Source organism: Saccopteryx bilineata, chromosome 6 (assembly GCF_036850765.1).
Source record: "Saccopteryx bilineata isolate mSacBil1 chromosome 6, mSacBil1_pri_phased_curated, whole genome shotgun sequence".
NCBI lineage: Eukaryota > Metazoa > Chordata > Mammalia > Chiroptera > Emballonuridae > Saccopteryx > Saccopteryx bilineata.
Genome location: NC_089495.1, coordinates 36911243 through 36929642, shown reverse-complemented (window position 1 = coordinate 36929642; position 18400 = coordinate 36911243). Strand labels below are relative to the sequence as shown.

Sequence of the window (18400 nt, the reverse complement as noted above, 5' to 3'; positions counted from 1 at the left end):
TTTTAGTCTTATATCTCCAACCATCATTTAGACACATAAATGGAAAAGGAAATCGGCTAAAACTTTGGAATTACTAATTGCATAGAATTGTCAGATTTTATTTTACACACATGACAAATTTGAAAATTAATATAGCATTAAGAATAGCTCATTTCATAAAGTAGATGCTTGAGGCCCTGGCCAGCTGTCTCAGTGGTAGACATCAGCCCAGCATGTGGATGTCCCAGGTTCGATTACCGGCCAGGGCACACAGGAGAGGCGCCCATCTGCTTCACTCCTCCCCCTCTCCTTTCTCTCTGTCTCTCTCTTCCCCTCCCGCAGTCAGAGCTCCATGGGAGCAAAGTGGGCCCGGGCGCTGGGGATGGCTCCATGGCTCCACCTCAGGTGCTAGAATGGCTCCGGTGCAATGGAGCAGCACCCCAGATGAACAGAGCATCTCCCCCTGGTGGACTTGCTGGGTGGATTCTGGTCAGGCTCATGCGGGAGTCTGTCTCTCTGCCTCCCCCCTTCTCGCTTCAGAAAAATAAAGTAAAAAAAAGTAGATGCTTGATATCAAATAGCTTGGAATAGCATTATTTCCTAACAGAATACAATGGTCAGGTTTTTCCCTCTTAAATGCATTTCCCCTATGTGTTTGCATATGTGAGTGTAGCAGTAACTGAAAACTACTCCATGTATTTTATGTCTCTATCTTCAGAGTTTGCCTTCCAGCTCTTTCCAGCTTACCTCATTGTAATCATACTTTAGCTTTATTTTGTTTTTCTTTCTGTATGAAATAGATTTTACCATATATGGATAAAACAGATTGAATGTAGTAGTACATTCACTCTACTCTAAGAAAATAATTTTTTTCATTTTTCTTGCCTAACTTTATCTTTCTTATTTATGCCTAGTTAATGAATAACTAGAGCAGAAGTAAAACAGAGAAGATTCATTCTGTAGTTATTTCTTTTCCAGATTGTTAAACTAATCAAATTTTCAAAAGAGCACCCTATTACGTTAGCAATTGGTGATGGAGCCAATGATGTCAGCATGATCCTGGAGGCTCATGTGGGCATAGGTAAGTCTCTTCTCTTGTGATTACCTGCACATTTTGGAACTGAGATTTATTGCTTCAGCTAGACAAGAAGGGGATACAGCCAAGGCCAGATCATAGACTTTAGATTTAGAGCAGCATCTGTGATTTAGTACGTTCATGACTGGGAAATCTCACAGAAATGGTTGAATCTCACCTTTTTTACTTATTCCGGTTTTCATTTGCATGGTGTTGAGAAAGCATTCATGCAGCACATTTTTTTTTCTTATAGGCGTCATTGGAAAGGAAGGTCGTCAGGCTGCAAGGAACAGTGACTATGCAATTCCGAAATTTAAGCATTTAAAGAAGATGCTACTCGTTCATGGGCATTTTTATTACATTAGGATATCTGAGCTTGTGCAATACTTCTTTTATAAGGTAGGAAGGATGGCCTTGCTCCTATCCCTGTTTCAGTGAAATATGATGTACATGATGAAATGACATGTTTGACAGATGCCTCAATGCTCCAAGGGACGATTCAGGTAAAAATAGAAGTAACTGTCAGCAAGGAAGGGGTTGATCCTAGCACTTTTCTCACATTCACACAATTTAATGTGGAGCCAATAAGATATCGGTTGTAGAATAAATAAAGGAAGGGGCATTCTTTTATAATTCCTTAAAATAATTTCATATTCATTATGCAATTTGATTCTTTCCTGTTTATACTGACACCTACATTGCCTCCTCATTTCTCTTTCACAAATTTTCTTTTAGATTACCTGTTCTCAGGGTGACCACAACATGGTCACATATGCATTGTAGGTGCTATTAAAAAGAGAAAAAATATGCCTGACCGGGTGGTGGCGCAATGGATAGAGCTTTGGCTGGGATGTGGAGGACCCAGGTTTGAGACCCCGAGGTCACCAGCTTGAGCACGGGCTCATCTGGTTTGAGCAAAGCTCACCAGCTTGGACCCAAGGTCGCTGGCTTGAGCAAGAGGTTACTCAGTCTGCTGAAGGCCCACGGTCAAGGCACATATGAGAAAGCAGTCAATGAACAACTAAGATGTCACAACGAAAAACTAATGATTGATGCTTCTCATCTCTCTCTGTTCTTGTCTGTGTCCCTATCTATCTCTCTCTCTGTCTCTGTAAAAAAAAAGAGAGAGAGAGAAAAAATTTTAAAGCCCATTGCCTGCTATTCTGAGAACATAGAATACTTTTAAGTCACTGTCCCCAGATCAAGTGGTGTCACATGGACAACCTCTTAGGAAGTTAGCTGCCTCTTACAGTGTGTCCTTGAACTAACAGGCATGTGGTTTGTCTTTCAGAATGTCTGCTTCATTTTCCCTCAGTTTTTATACCAGTTCTTCTGTGGGTTTTCACAGCAGGTGAGTGCTCAGGTCTCAAGTCAGAAGCTCCCTGAGACTTATCTCCCTCCCGCCTGAGGGTGGCTGCAGTGGGGGGGGAGAGGAGGCGCAGAGGCGGGCAGGCCCGGGCGGTGAGGCGGGCAGGCCCGGGCGGGGAGGGAGGCTGCGTGCCCTCAGCCCTGCTGCCCTCCGCAGCGCTGTCAGCACGCGGGGTGAAGGCACAGTGCGAAGGGGTCGTGTCTGCTGACTGAAGGCTCTCCTGCACGGCCCAGGAGGTGATGTGCCCAGACCTTGCCTACCCCAAGCCTGAGAGGGCTGTGTTGGGCCTTCTGACCCTAACTAAAAGGATTGAATCTAAATCCAAGATCCTCTCTTGGGTGTCTCACTATTGTCTTCTGACACATGCAAGTGCCGAATGGAAGAGTGCAGGCCATCTAGTGGGAGAAGGGACCCTGTGGGCACCCCCTTTCTGTCATTCACTTGTTTTCCTGTCCTGCTCAGAAGGACTGTGGGCCAGCTGCTTTCATCTGAACGGTCCGGGACAGGGGAGAGTTGAAACTTGAAGATGGCAATCAACACTGTCAACATTTATGCAACTTTTTTAGTTGCAAGTTTGCAGTGGCCAAATGGGGTGGGTCACAGTCGAGCCTTCTCTCAGCCGTGATTTTAATACTGACTAGTTGGCATCACGATGCTTTGAAAATTGTCCTGGTCCTTCTAAATCTGTAGAAAGAAGGCTTTGTATGTATTTCAGAATAATTGTGTTAATAGGTCTTTGCAAATTAAAAAATCTGTATTTAACGAAACATCAAAAAAGTTTATCAAAGTGCGCGGGTGTTGTGTTCAGTGGATGTTTTCCTTCCCGCAGACTCTGTACGACACCGCCTACCTGACCCTGTACAACATCAGTTTCACTTCCCTCCCGATTCTCTTGTACAGCCTGATGGAGCAGCACGTCAGCATCGATACGCTCAAGAGGGACCCTTCCCTCTACAGGTACTGAGCTCAGGGAGTGGCCAGGCAGCCATGGAGTGATGCTTTCAATGAACTGTCTGGTTGCATTATTGAAAAACCAGAAAACATTCAGTGTCAGCTGACATTTGGCTTTTTCCAGAGTCTTTAAGCAACAACTAATGAAATTTAACTAGCCACACTTCAAAATTTAGATAGAAGATTTATGTTGCATTTGAAATGTACATATTAAATCAATTAGTATTGTACCATGGTTTCTGATAATTATGAAAGGACCAGGGATAAGAGTTTATATCCCCTCGTGACCCCAGTGGATTTCTGGCCTAAATTATTCTTTACAAACCACGCATGTTCTATTCAGTGAGAAAAGAAAAAGTTAACAGATCTGATCATTGTGTGTTCTTTTTTGCTAAACAGCACTATTTGGTAATAAGGAAAGATTCCTGTCTACTATTTCAGAACGGCACTCCAGGATCTCTGGCAGAGTTGATGTGTTTTTATGGCTTTTCAAATTGAATTTTAGAAAAATTTAGAGTCATGTGGAGTTGTGAGAAAGAATGCAGAGAGATTCTGTAGAACTGGGACACCCCAGTCAGACGGGCGGATGGTGTTCATGTCAGTACCCTGGCTGTGATCCTGTCTCCAGTTTTGGAGGATTTTTGTGAGATGTTATCACTAGAGTAACCTCTCCAGTGACCTAGAGGCCCCTACTGGACAGCGATGGTCACTGCAGAGCACAGCGGAGATGGCCAGGTCTCTGAGACCGTTTTAATGGAATGCAGTCACTTTGTTCTGTTTTATTACACAGAGATATCGCCAAGAACGCTCTACTCCGCTGGCGAGTGTTCATTTACTGGACATTCTTAGGAGTATTCGACGCTCTGGTATTTTTCTTTGGTGCTTACTTCATGTTTGAAAATACAACAGTGACCAGCAATGGACAGGTTAGTACAGAACTGGGTCTTGTTGACTTAGCTACTTGGGAGTAACCCTGGAGTCGCGTGCGAACACTGTTCAGTGCAGTCATTCAGCGCAGCCTGTGGGGTCTTCTGATATTTGAGTACCTAGCTGCCAAATTGCTTTAAAGGCTGTAGTATATCAGGAAATGCCCTGCTCTGCCTAGCTCTGCTGACAGTAGAAAATACCCTTCCTGGGGGTTTTCAGATTTTTTGTTTTTGTAACTTACATTTTTATCGAGTGGTTCAGTTGGATCATTCAGGCATGTCTTATTTAATATGGGAATTAATTTTGTAGTTAACACATTTTAGCATTGTTTCACATGTACCTAATTATCTGTTTCCTTTGCAATGAGTAGATTGATAGTTTCTAATAGACATCAGCTCTCTGGTTGTTTGCATAATCTCTAGGGTTTGTTTTATTTGTATCTTGCTTTTTTCTTTCTGCAACTTGCTTTCCTTCCCACTCTCAGATAATGACTACCAACACACACATGGTAAGACAATTGTGGGTGTGTCCTCTATGTTTTTGGAGTGCATTCTAGATAAAATATTTCTCGAAAATATTTTCAAATGTGACTTCTTCTGTGTGCTTCATCAGTAGAAATGCCATTAGCTGCTGCTCCCCTCTCCTACCTGTAGACAGAAGCTGTATTAGAGAAATATGTGTACATTTGCTCATTTGTACCTGGCGTTTATCTCTGGATTTCTGTGTCAGGATTGCCACTGAGTTTTTTTTTTAATTGACTTGTTTGAACTTCCCTTTACCTTAAATAAGAGGCAACGTATATAGGCATGTGAGACCTGTTTGGGACATTGCTTTGAATGTGGCAAACAAGTGTGCTACCTGGGAGAATTGTGAAAGACGTGAAGTACACGTCAGGATTGGCCCCACCTACATGGCACCGTGTTTACCTTGCTGTAAAAATAAACCCTGCCGTTGATGTGGAAGGGTAACTTGTGAACAGGAGTTGACGTCATTTCCCGTCTGACAGCACACCTCTCTTTTCCCCATTGTGTTTTCCTGTATTGCTATCTCTTAGAAAGGTGTTGCTACAGGTCCTGTGAAATTTGTTTACCCATTTATCTCATTGTTTCTTATTTCTCATTACCAAAAGGTGCTACTGTCTTTCATTATAACGTAAACAAATTTTCACTAAATGGATCTTGAGATTTTTTATAGTCTTATTTCCTTCTTCTACTAACATCACATTTTTCTAGACTTTGTTCTTTGTTTTAGTTTATTTTAACTGAATAACTCCTGGATGCTAACAGGCCGTGAGTGTCATTAAATAAAGCTGTCTTATTGTTCTTATGTTTCTTATAAGAATTCCTTATGGGTTAGGCTTTAAGGAAGCATCGTGCATGTATCTTAAAGAGAACTAAGGTTTTCTGTCCCCAGGACTCAAGTTTCAGGATCCCAGCAGCGTGCCAATACTGAAATGAGTGTCCTTCCTCTGGCACTGTATTTACAGTTTTCTCTCACAGATCTTATCCTCTCTCAACGACTGTTGCCCTTGGACATACTCATGGTTCAGAAAACTAAAGCTCAGACAGATGAAAGAATTTGTACAAAGTCAGATAATTAAAACGCAAACCCAGGATGTTTGGTACAGAATTTATAGCATGTATTTGTTTTATTCCATACTGCCTTTTTTTTTTCCAGAGAGAGAGAGTCAGAGAGAGAGAGAGACAGGGACAGACAGACAGGAACGGAGAGTTGAGAAGCATCAATCACTAGTCTTTCGTTGCACGTTGCAACACCTTAGTTGTTCATTGATTGCTTTCTCATATGTGCCTTGACCGTGGGCCTTCATCAGACCGAGTAACCCCTTGCTCGAGCCAGCGACCTTGGGCTCAAGCTGGTGAGCTTTTGCTCAAACCAGATGAGCCCACGCTCAAGCTGGTGACCTCAGGGTCTCGAACCTGGGTCTTCCGCATCCCAGTTCGATGCTCTATCCACTGCACCACCGCCTGGTCAGGCTCCATACTGCTTCTTAATTGTTTTAATCTCAGGATTACATAGTGAAATTATAGGTACATCTCAAGAAGTAGTGTTAGAAGGCTTGCGAGGGGAAAAGGTTACACAAAAAAAAGGCCTAATGACTCAGGCACCCTGAAAATGGGAGTGCTGGTTGATGAGTGTGGTGTGGCTTAGGTGCACACCAGGGGAGGCCTTGCAGTGTGATGTTCGGGCAGCTTCTCCTCCTCCTGCTCAAATTCCTGCAGCCCTACATGTCTCCAACCAGACTTCCATCCAGCAGCTCCTTATACTGCTGTGGGTCAGTGGGTACCTTGGTGTTTTGAGCCCCTTCATCCCTTCATATGATCCAAGGATTTTTACCAATTCCTTACTTATCTCCTATTTCCTGTTTTCTTAAGGGTGCCCTGAGCCCCTACAGAACCTAAATACTAACTTCTAGGGTGATGCTTCTCTGTGACACTTTTTAATTTCTCACAATTACTACTTGCATGCCTTTGCTCAGGCATTATTGGACAAAACTATTAATTAGAATTTGAAACAGTGACAGAGAGACCAGGATAAAGAAAATACAAATTGGCGTGTACCACTCCACTTAAAAAATGCCCACTGGTTGCCTTGCCACTCACCAAGAGCTTTGAGAGCCCTCTGCTTACTGGCCTGTCATAATAGAGATTCAACACAAATTGTGTGCATCTTGTCGTGTGGAAAGTTTCTGAGACGCATGGCGATATTATGAACCAGCACTTGGACAGTTGGTGCCAAATAAGGTATTTAATGTAAGGTGTTTATCTATGGTTTTGCATTTGAGAGGTGAAATTTGCTCCAATTCACTAATGCTCTACAGAAGTTAAATAATCTAAAGACTTAGAATTATAAGAGCCAGGTGAAGAAAACTCATAGCATTCCTAATTATGAGTGACAAGTGTGGGAAGGACCTAGTGTGGACACTTTTAGCCCATATCACTAGGAGGACAGAAGTGCCAGGGGGTTGGGATAACCCAAAGCCATCCCATGGCAAGGGCAAGGCTGAATGTCTGCTGCTATGACTATAGACCTGCCCCTCACTGTGCCTTGGCCTCTCCAGAGGGAGCCTTTCACATTCTGAATTGTTGACGTTTAAATTCTTGTTTGTTTGGGGGGGATTAGAGTGTTAGATCACTTGCAAAACTGAAAATGGTATCATAGGCTGGTTCTGTAGTAATTCAAGTAGACCCGCTAAACAAGTAAACATGGGGCAGTCTCAGGTGACCGGTGATGATGCCCTTAGTTCTGAGGTAGCAAGGCAATGTGGAAATTACACCGCTCATCCCTTTTCTGACAGTATTCCCTGACAAACAAGAGTGCATCTTCTTGGTGGTGTACTTTAGATGCTCTGTTCTATTGATTGTCAGTGGGGGACGACCACTTCTTCTTTTTGGGGGGTTGGAGGGGAGGAGAGAGACAGGAGCATCGAGCTGCTTCTATATCTTCCTGAGTAGAGATTTGAACCGGCAACCTCTACACTCCAGGATGATGTTCTAACCAACTGAGCTATTCGGCCAGGGCCTTTTTTTTTTTTTTTTTTTTTTTTTTTTTTTTTGGAGACAGAGAGAGGAAAGGAGAGGGAGAGGAGGGGAAAGAGAAACATTAATTTCTTGTTCTTCTACTCAGCTGTGTATTTACTGGTTCTTTCTCGTGTGTGCTGTGACTGGAGATCAAACCCACAACCTTGTCGTTTCAAGTTGCTCTTCACTAACTGAGCTAACTGGCCAGGGCCAAGACCCACCTTTTAAAGAAATAAGTCATTCTATAGGAATATCTATAAACATGCGTGGAATTGAGGGAACACTAGAATCAAGGATAACTTTGGGAAAAGAGAAATTCACTTAGGGACATTTTCTGCACAGACATCATGAGCCATAATTATTGTTGAACAGCAGGATATTCTTAGACAAACACCTGAATATTTGAGGCATGGTATAACATAGTCAGTCAGTGAGCATCACGACAGCTCAGTTTGAGCCGTCACCAGCCAGTGTAGCAAGAACAAATCACGACAGCAGACTCGGTAGAAGTGTGGGTGGCGTCTGTGCATGAAGGGAATGTCATCGGTGTTTCTGATGACCGTGGTCCTGTGTGTTGTGCAATATTTTTACACATAAAAACTAAATTGGTCTGGATCTTAGGGCTTTAAAAAGCAGGAAATTGTCCTGCAAAATGCCCACTAAACTCTCATTATCATCCAAATGAGACTGTAGAGCAGGGGTCCCCAAACTTTTTACACAGGGGGCCAGTTCACTGTCCCTCAGACCGGAGGGCTGGACTATTTAAAAAAACTATGAACAAATCCCTATGCACACTGCACATATCTTATTTTAAAGTAAAAAAACAAAAAACAAAACAGGAACAAATACAATATTTAAAATAAAGAACAAGTAAATTTAAATCAACAAACTGACCAGTATTTCAATGGGAACTATGGGCCTGCTTTTGACTAATGAGATGGTCAATGTGCTCCTCTCACTGACCACCAATGAAAGAGGTGCCCCTCTGGAAGTGCAGCGGGGGCTGGATAAATGGCCTCAGGGGGCTGCGTTTTGGGGACCCCTGCTGTAGAGTTAGTGAAATTCTCAGTGGAGGTGACGGTTAGAGCTCAAACTCAGGGCTTCATAGGAGGATGGGGAACAAATGTCACTTGGAAAAAAGGGCCGTCCTCCTGGACAACCCTTTGAGAAGAGGGTTGGTATTCCAGTGAACAGTCCCACCTCCCATCCCCCAAATCCATAGAAATAATGGCACACAGTTTTAATAGTAAATGAACTATTAGCAATTAGCTGAGGGCTCCCTTAAAACAGATAAGGGAATTATGAGGAACTTAAGGAAACGTTACCATGATTGTCTATCCCAGTGAGTTGGGAAGAGCCGGAGGGCGTAGATGAGAGTTGAGCAGATGGCACTGCCCAGGGTTCTGACCCAAATCCTCCATTCTGGTTTAGGACAGTTGTGCTCTGTTGCTATTCACCTGAAAAAACTACAACTGAGTACCATGTGTTTTACTGGACTAGGCTTTGGGTTGCCTAATTTGTGGTCACAGGTCTAGCATAATCTAAACCCCAGAAGTACCCTAGAGAAGCACCCCCTACCCTTAGGGAGGGAGAGAAATAAATCACTTGGCAAATTAAAGTTTGTCCCTGATTTGTGATGCTGTTGGTAGTATCCTATCACTGTTCTGTGCAAACTCCATTTCCACAGTTTGTTACTATCTAACACTTTTTAAAAAGAGTCCCAGGATACCTGCCAAGGAGGGGTGGCAGGCATGCGGGCCCGGGGTGTGAGGAAGTGGAGAACAGGGCAGGTTTGTGGCCTTACCGCCGGGTCCCTCTGACGGTGCCCACGTGGGATTCAAAGCTGCAGGCTGACCCTTCTCTTTGGCCAGCAGCAGCAGCAGCTTCCAATGAAAACAAAGCTGAGCCCCTGTGTTCCCCAACACCCATCGGGCCGAGCATTTTTGTGGGCCTCTGCCAAACTGCAGCCAGACTCAGTTTTAAACTTTTCCTGCCTCAAGTTAAGTATTGAAGGGGAAACACTTTTTGGAGGTTTTCCCAGCCTGACCACTCTTGCCATTTAGGGCCAGAGAGTTCTTGGTGGTAGGCTGCCCAGTGCAGTTAGCAGACCCCTGGTCTCTGCCTGCCAGATGCCAGTAGCACCCCTCCCCCCATGGTTAAAACCGAAGATGTCTCTAGACATTACAAGGGTCCCCTAGAGAGAGAATCATCCCACACTCCCCCCTCCCCATTGAGAGCCACTGGTGTAAGTGGGTCTGAGTGATGAAAACCCAGTTTCTATCATGATGATAAAGTGAAGAATAAATAGTAGAAATGTTGTGTGGGTGGTCCTTACAAAAAGTCTGTTTACTACAAAGTCTTAACGCTTGGTTTTTCTTATAGAATTCTGCCAGTAGTTCTTACTTCACTAAACATTTCACAAGACAGCCTGCTTATTCATTTGGATCTAGTTACTTGCAGGCATACATCTTTGGTTGAAAATTAACCATAGAAGAAAGCTATTTGTATTCCAGTCTCTTAACCCTTTTTAAAATAAAGCTTTATTTTCTTTTAAAGAACTACAAGGAACGTTTTCTGAAAGGCATGGTTCAAGGATCTTGCATACCAGATTCTTACTGTAGAAATCTTGATGCAACTTCCACTTCTAGAATAAAATCTCTTTACAGACCAATATTTTTCCCCTAAGAAACAAGTCTCAAGTAGTAGGTGGTTTATTTTGCTTGTGTCTTTTGTCTGCAGTTGAGAAATGTGTTGTTTTCAAGATGTGACTCGTGTGTGCTTCCCCCACATGGCCCCTTCCCTGCGTCCTGCCCGAGCCCTCAGGGCCGGCTGAAGCCCTGGCCCGTGTGCTCTCCTCTGCTGGCCTCTTCTGATGGACCTGACCGTTGACCTGTCTGGTTCTGGCCTCAGACTGGCTGCTGGGGCCTTCGTGCGGCTCTGTCTTGTCTGCCCTCATTTCTCCCTTTCCTGTGATTTTCCTGAGGAAAGTCCCATCCATGTCACCCATACATGACGTGGTTGTTTTCTCTCGTGGCTTACTAGCAGAATGTTCTAGCACTTGCTTCTCTTTCAAAGCAGACAGGTGTTTGACCTGAGTCCAAAAGAGAATAGACAGAAACTGTACTGAGTTTATTCTTGACCGTGCAGGAGGCGTAGAACTCAGTTATTGGAGAAATGGTCGCCTTTACGTGAACCATGAAACAGCAAAACAGAGTTAGCATCATGCATATTGTAATACCAGCTTTTGGTATTTTCCTTGCTCCCAGTCTGCGACCTCAGGACTGATGTCTGTTGACGGCCCCAGAGGGGACGGGACTGTCAGTGTAGGAAGGGCCCTGTTCCCACCACGGAGCCACTGCCCGCCCTGTGGGAGGGTGCTGGGGAGCCTGGAGGTGTTGAGTGTACAGGGTGTTCACTGCCATCTCCTTTTCCTTCGTCACAACAAGAGAAAATCCCTTGTCTTTGGGTTTGAGGTGTGGGCCCATTAGAACAATGAGATATTTTTTCTAAACACTCTTGTGTTGAGTGTGAAAGAGAAAATATACATGTTAACAAGAGACTGCTTCGACTCTTTGTCCCCACAGATGTTTGGAAACTGGACCTTCGGGACGCTGGTGTTCACTGTAATGGTATTTACAGTCACATTAAAGGTAAATTCTCTCATGTTGATGTTTCTTCTCATAGCCACAGTTAACTCCTGCATGTGCAGGTCTCCGTCTTTGCACTACAATTCCATACTTGCACACAGCACAGATGCGCTCCTGGGCCCACCAAGGGTCTTTTTACCATCATTCAAATGCACCAGGTGCAGATGCAGTTGACCCCACAATCCAATACACCAACTCCCAGAATCATACAGATGGTGGATGAAGGAATGAGCCTTCTTTTTTAATTTATTTCTTATTATTTTTCAATGGCAGTTGACATTTAATTCCATGTTAGTTTGGGGTTTACAGCAAGGTGATTAAACCTTATATACTTTACAAAGTGATCACCTCAGTATGCCCAGCACCCATCCGACACCATATCTAGTTATTACAGTATTATTGTCTCTACTCCCTGTGCTGTCCTTTAAAATGCATCCCAAGATTATTTTTATAACTGGCGATTGGTACATCTTAATCTCTTTCAAGTTTTTTCACCCATCCCCCTGTATTTTTATAGAATTATTTTAATTGGCAAGCCCACCCCCCACCTTAAGTGTGATCAATCTTAACTGAACTGAATATATTATGAAAAATTCAGCTCTTTTAAAAGTCACATTCTATATGGGATATCATTGTGAAAGTCTCCACACCTATAAATCTGAGTTTTAAAAAGTGATACAGACTGACCAGGCGGTGGTGCAGTGGATAGAACGTTGAACTGGGATGCTGAGGACCCAGGTTCGAGACCCCGAGGTCGCCAGCTTGAGCGCGGGCTCATCTGGTTTGAGCAAAAGCTCACCAGCTTGGACCCACGGTCGCTGGCTCGAGCAAGGGGTTACTCGGTCTGCTGAAGGCCCGCGGTCAAGGCACATATGGGAAAGCAATCAATGAACAACTAAGGTGTTGCAACGAAAAACTAACGATTGATGCTTCTCATCTCTTTCTCTGTTCCTGTCTGTCTGTCCCCATCTTCCCTCTCTCTGACTCTTTCTGTCTCTGTAAAAAAAAAAAAGAAAGAAAGAAAAAAAAGTGATACAAAGAAGATCCAAAAGTAATTTCTTTAGTAGTAATGTAGCCAACATCTAAAGCTGTCACCCTGAGCAGCCTCCTTTGGGGAGACGCTTCCAGGCGGTGCTTCCCCAGGATCTGGGTGATGGTTCCCAGGAATGTTGTGACTACAAGGAACGTGATGTCACACACATTCTTTATCCTCATTGGAAGAATAAGATTTTGTATTTCCTAAGCAGTTTCATATGGGCATTTTGGCTAAAATTAAGGTGTTAGTTGATTTGTTTCTTTTGTTATTTCCTGGCTTTTTTTCCTTGCCATGGCTGACACTGACATGTCTGGATAATATCACTAGTAATCAGTCCCCTTTCTCTTTCAGCTGGCACTAGATACCCACTACTGGACTTGGATAAACCATTTCGTTATCTGGGGGTCGCTGCTGTTTTACATCGTCTTTTCTCTCCTCTGGGGAGGAATTATCTGGTATGAGTGATACACATTATGTAACCATTATTACCTTTATAGCCCTGCGGTATCTTTCATCAGGGGCTCAAAACACTTTTTTTGCACAGCCTCATTCCTGTCCGCAAGTATCTGTTGAGTGCCTGCTGTGTGAGAGGCCTTGTGCCAAGGCCTGGGGCCCCCTGCAGGGAACAAGGCTGCTGTGGCCCCTGCTCTTTGGGCCCACAGTTTCAGTTGGGTAGACATGCTGGATAATAACTAATCAGGCTTTTGGCAAGTGAGGAAACAAACCAGATGCCATAACAAGGGGCCTATTTCAGATTGAAGGTCAGAGAAGGCTTCTCATATAAAGTTATTATTTAAACTGAAACCTGAGAGAAAATCTCCATCATTACCACGATAGCCCACACTTACTAAATGCCTCCTAGAGTGAAGCGTGGGCTAAGTAACTGACAGGGCACGTCTCCTTCAGTCTTCCCCACACCACATTCTCTATACATACAAATAATAAGATGGATGGATAGACCAGTTCCACTGGGCCAAGTCAGTCTGACTCCAGACAGAGCCTTCCTCGTAAGGAAGGGAGATGCATGTACAAAGGCACTGAGGCGGTGCCCTGGCAGACAGAAGGAGACCATTATGGCTGGACAGTGGCCTAGGTCCAGCTAAAGAAGTAAGTAGGAGCAGGCTGCACTGGTCCTATAGACCAGATAGGCCCTCAGCCCCAATCTGACAACAGTGGGACAGCACCAAGGATTGTAAACAGAAGGAGTGGCATGGCCAGGTTGCTGTTTCAGAAAGACCACTGTTGCAAATAAACGTGTGAATGAAAAGCAGCATTGGTTTAGATACTATTGCAACAAGCAGTTCAGTGATGTTGGTTTGGTCAGTCCTGATGAGGGCAAGAAGCGGCTGGCTGTATTTGGCATCCCTTCTGGGACTATCACAAGCACACCTTTGCCCATGATCTTCTTTCCATCAAAAATGTCCTTTTCAACTAGCCTACCTGTTGAGCGCTTATTCATCCTTGAAAACCCAGTAGTTCCTTGTTGTCTTTAATGCTTCCCTTGAACTACCTCATAGACGCTTCTACCTCATCCCCCTAAACATTTATTCATTCTCCTGTCACAATACATACCATTTTGTTCTATAATTCTCCTGTGTAAATTTCCACCTTCCTTGTACAATGGAGCATTTTCTGAACAGGGCTGGGACTAGGGGACGGCAGGTGAGGAGGTCCAGGGGCCATGACCTAGGCGGGAGTGCCTCCTTTAACTGGGCACGCTGGCCTTACCCTAGGCCCGGCTACATGTGAGTCCGGAGACAATGTCCTCTCCATTTTGCATCTTCAGTATTGAGCACACAGCTCCTGGAAACACAAGCAGCGCCTGAAGATAGAGAAAAAGCCTCTGTGATCTATCTTGTCCCCATGTTGGCGATTGTTGCTATCCACCCAACCTCTTGGTGCATTATTGCCCTCTAGTGACCATAGCTATGCATTACATGCTCTTTGCGATCCAGAAATACAGAAAAATTAGGTAAACTTTTGGTGGGTTTCCAACAACCCTGCCCCAAGCTAAAAATCCCCAAAGTTCTAGTGAACTTTCCACAACTACAGCTGTGTAAGAGGAAGACTTCATCCTGAAGACTTCTCTGACCAGCTTCTGGGCCTGGGGGTGTAGGGATCATGAAACTGTATAAATCAAGTTCAGCATGATCTCAATTGCTGCATCCTTTTCAACTTCTTTCATGGAGCCAAATGTGTGTGTGTGTGTGTGTGTGTGTGTGTGTGTGTGTGTGTGTGTGTGTGTGTGTTTGTTTATTTAATTACAGATTTGCCTGACAGAAAAGTCCTTTCATGCTCTGTATTTTTATAGAAAAATTTTAAGATTTTTATGGCATAAGCTTTAGGTAGTTACCTAGCTAGACAGATCAGAACCTTTGTATATCTTAATGTTAATAGCCATTGTGATTGTGAGATATAAAAAAAATCATGTCCTTTAATCTTTATTTTAAATCTTTCTGTTGTTCTAAAGCTGAACTTCAGGGACTTATTTTCCCTTTGGGATGACTTCATAGAATTCCTTTCTCCTTTTCCCATTCATTAACAGCCCGGCATTCTAGGGGAAGTTCCCCAGCCCATTATTTATAATTAATTCACAGCAGGCAGGCTTAATGGCTTGCCCAATGACTGTTGGTGCCAGAAGTGAAAACTGCCAGACAAATGGGCTCTTCGTGCTCATAAAGAATACAGGGCAGGATTTCAGTGTTTGTCCTGAAGATTTCTGACCTGCCATCATGTTGTTTTCTTCTTTCCCTCTATGCTCCAGGCCATTCCTCAATTATCAAAGGATGTACTATGTATTCATACAGATGTTATCCAGTGGCCCTGCCTGGCTGGCCATCATCCTGCTCATCACTGTCAGCCTCCTTCCTGATGTTCTCAAGAAAGTCCTGTGCGGGCAGCTGTGGCCCAGTGCCACAGAGAGAGTCCAGGTACCCAGCTGCTCCAGCAGGGGGCGTGGTGCGCTGCAGCTCCCCAGGTTCAGGGTAGGAAAGATCATTAGAAAGGTGACAGTGTCATCAATGCAAGTATTACTAATGAATTTCATAATAGATGATTTAAACATTAACTTAGGCAAAATTCAAGATGGCCAGGGCTTATACTGAAGCAGTTAGCTGAAATAAGAAAAAGATTAGGCCTGTACAAAAGACAAATTATTTTGTGTAAATCTTAAAAAGTTTTTTAAAATTAATCATTACTTTAAAGGCAAAGTTACATTATTTTTAGGGATGGTGAATTTGGCTCAGAACTTTAGCATTTATATTAGGAAATTCTGGTAATTAATAGGGGCTACTTATTTTCCATAGTTCCAAATTGAGGCCAAGTTGAGTTCTGAATACCTGAATTCTCATTCAGGTAAGAATGAGATATGCAAAATGCCCAAACTGGCGTAGGACACCAGAAGGTAGTACTCAGAGCTTCCTAAAACCACTCTGGCCCTTCCCAGAGTTCTCAGGGAAGACACGTTCCCCTTCCCCTCACCCCTGCAGTCTGAGGGCGGGCACATCCCTCGTCCCCTCACCCCTGCAGTCTGAGGGCGGGCACATCCCTCGTCCCCTCACCCCTGCAGTCTGAGGGCGGGCACATCCCTCGTCCCCTCACCCCTGCAGTCTGAGGGCGGACACACCCCTCGTCCCCTCACCCCTGCAGTCTGAGGGCGGCACATCCCTCGTCCCCTCACCCCTGCAGTCTGAGGGCGGGCACATCTCTCGTCCCCTCACCCCTGCAGTCTGAGGGCGGGCACATCCCTCGTCCCTTCACCCCTGCAGTCTGAGGGCGGGCACATCCCTCGTCCCCTCACCCCTGCAGTCTGAGGGCGGGCACATCCCTCGTCCCCTCACCCCTGCAGTCTGAGGGCGGGCACATCCCTCGTCCCCTCACCCCTGCAGTCTGAGGGTGGACACACCCCTCGTCCCCTCACCCCTGCAGTCTGAGGGCGGCACATCCCTCGTCCCCTCACCCCTGCAGTCTGAGGGCGGTCACGTTCCCAGCCCCTCGACCCTACAGTCTCAGGGCAGCATGTCCCCTACCACCTTGACCCCGGGCCCTCACCCCTGTGACTTGCCCATGGAGGTTCGGAGCCTCAGTAAGGAGAAGGCAGGATCCTGGTGAGAGGACGGAGCCACGCAGGGCTGTTCCTGCAGGTTGCATGTCCTCCCACAGAGCACAGGTGGTTGTGCAGGTGGAGGTGGGAGGGAGGGTGTGAGGCAGAAGAGGTCGGGTCATCATTCTGGGGACAGAAGTGGGGTGCCCAGGAGCTCAGATGCCCCCAGTGGTCTCAGTCTCCAAGCGCTGTCGCCCCCTGTTTGGCATGGGAAACGGGTAGCCCTGCCCTGGGGTCGGAGTGGAAATGGTATGGCGCTGCCTTTGCCCACCTCCACTGGTCCGGCATTGAATGGGATCAGGTTGGTGAGGTTTTTTAGGACTCTAGTGTTAATTTAAAATGATGAAGCCAGTGCCACCAGTTCCTAGTGGTTCCCTCCTTTCTGTACCTGCCATGTTGTAAAGTTGATGCTGACACGGTCTCAGGAAGAGATTAGCAAGAGTATACACGTCCAACTTCGCTACAAATTGTTTCAACTTATCACCTTTAACCAGTGATCTAGGACAGGGATGTTTTCAGGGCTTTGGTGGCAAGGAGGAAAAGCACAGCAGGAATGGGGCAGGGGTGTCCACTCTGCCCTCCAGCAAGTGAGAGTCCCCGGACAGGGGAGCCAGGGCTGTTAGGAATATGGCCCGCGTTGTCTGGTGTCAACATGCCGTGCGTTTCCTTAGCATGGCAGCACTGCCAGACGGGGGCGTTGTTGCATTTAACCCAACTCACTGTCTGTTCTTGTTTCTCTCCCTGTCCTCCTTCCCTTCCGTCCTCTGACCTCTTTGCCTAAATAACCACTGCTACCTTGTCTGATGATGTCTGTGGCCCCTCCTGAACCTCTGGGACTGGCAGACTAAGAACCAGTGCCTTTCTGTTGAGCAGTCCACCATCTTTATGCTTTCTCAGACTTCCAGCAGTCTGAGTTTCTGACGGAGCAAGGTGATACTTTTCTGTCTTTTTGCATGTTTGGGGCTTATAGTCACAAGACCACAGAGGACTTACTTTTAATATCAACTGCTATCGAACACACGCTTTGGTGTTTATGACTCCTGTGGTCGTTATAACCACCACCAACCAAGAAATGTGGGGATAACTTGTACCTTGAGATGTGGAAGGGGCATCTGGGCTGTGTTTCCTATCGATACCACTAACCAGTGTTTCTCTCTCAGCGTCCATTGGAAGTATCCGATCCCACCTGCCAGGGCGGCTGTCTTCACTCAGACCCAGCCAAGTGCTTCAGGCTGTGTCTCCTTACACCTGTGGTTCCTAAACTTGGAGGTGTGGGTGTGGCCGTTCCTAAGGCACACGAGCCCCTCTGTGAACAAAGTTCCCTCAGTGCCGTCCTCTGCGGCCCCGAGAGGACGGGTAGCAGGACCTCCTTGCTCCCATGCACCTCTGTAAATCCATTCTGCAGCAGGGGAACCGAGGCCTCCGCAGTGCAGTGTGCTCGGAACCCCGCAGAACACTGCAGAAAAGGCAGTCCCGGCGAGCCATTCAAAACTGCAGATAAAGCCAGGAGAGATGTGTTTTGAGCCAAAAGTTTTACCAAGTTCTTTTTTTTTTCCTCCATTTTTAAAAAACCTGATTGTTTCTAGAAAAAGCATTCTACTTGGCTCTACGTGGCTATAGTGGCCTGTTTCAGCCTTATTGAGCCATTCACACAGCCTTTCTCTGGGCAGTTGTTTTAAATCAAAGCCTTTCCATCAGAGCCAGGGTTTCAAACAGAGTTCTCTGGAGAGCTCCTGTCCTTGTGTCAGCTGTGTGTTCATGTGCATAAGTACCAG

The 18400-nt window shown here is 45.4% G+C and overlaps 1 protein-coding gene across 6 annotated transcripts in view; it reads left to right on the top strand.

The window, feature by feature from the left end:
- ATP11A (ATPase phospholipid transporting 11A) overlaps positions 1-18400 on the top strand; it is a 150837-nt gene that overhangs the window by 124896 nt on the left and 7541 nt on the right. For 2 of the 6 annotated variants that reach the window (XM_066236820.1, XM_066236823.1), the window contains exons 21-29: positions 958-1060; positions 1308-1453; positions 2346-2405; positions 3253-3380; positions 4165-4300; positions 4786-4809; positions 11425-11490; positions 12875-12978; positions 15288-15453. In XM_066236820.1, the coding sequence (XP_066092917.1) occupies positions 958-1060; positions 1308-1453; positions 2346-2405; positions 3253-3380; positions 4165-4300; positions 4786-4809; positions 11425-11490; positions 12875-12978; positions 15288-15453 (933 nt within the window). Of the gene's footprint in view, positions 1-957; positions 1061-1307; positions 1454-2345; positions 2406-3252; positions 3381-4164; positions 4301-4785; positions 4810-11424; positions 11491-12874; positions 12979-15287; positions 15454-17468; positions 17556-18400 lie in introns of all 6 variants that reach the window. The other 4 variants (XM_066236822.1, XM_066236825.1, XM_066236824.1 and 1 more) reach the window with 3 other exon arrangements.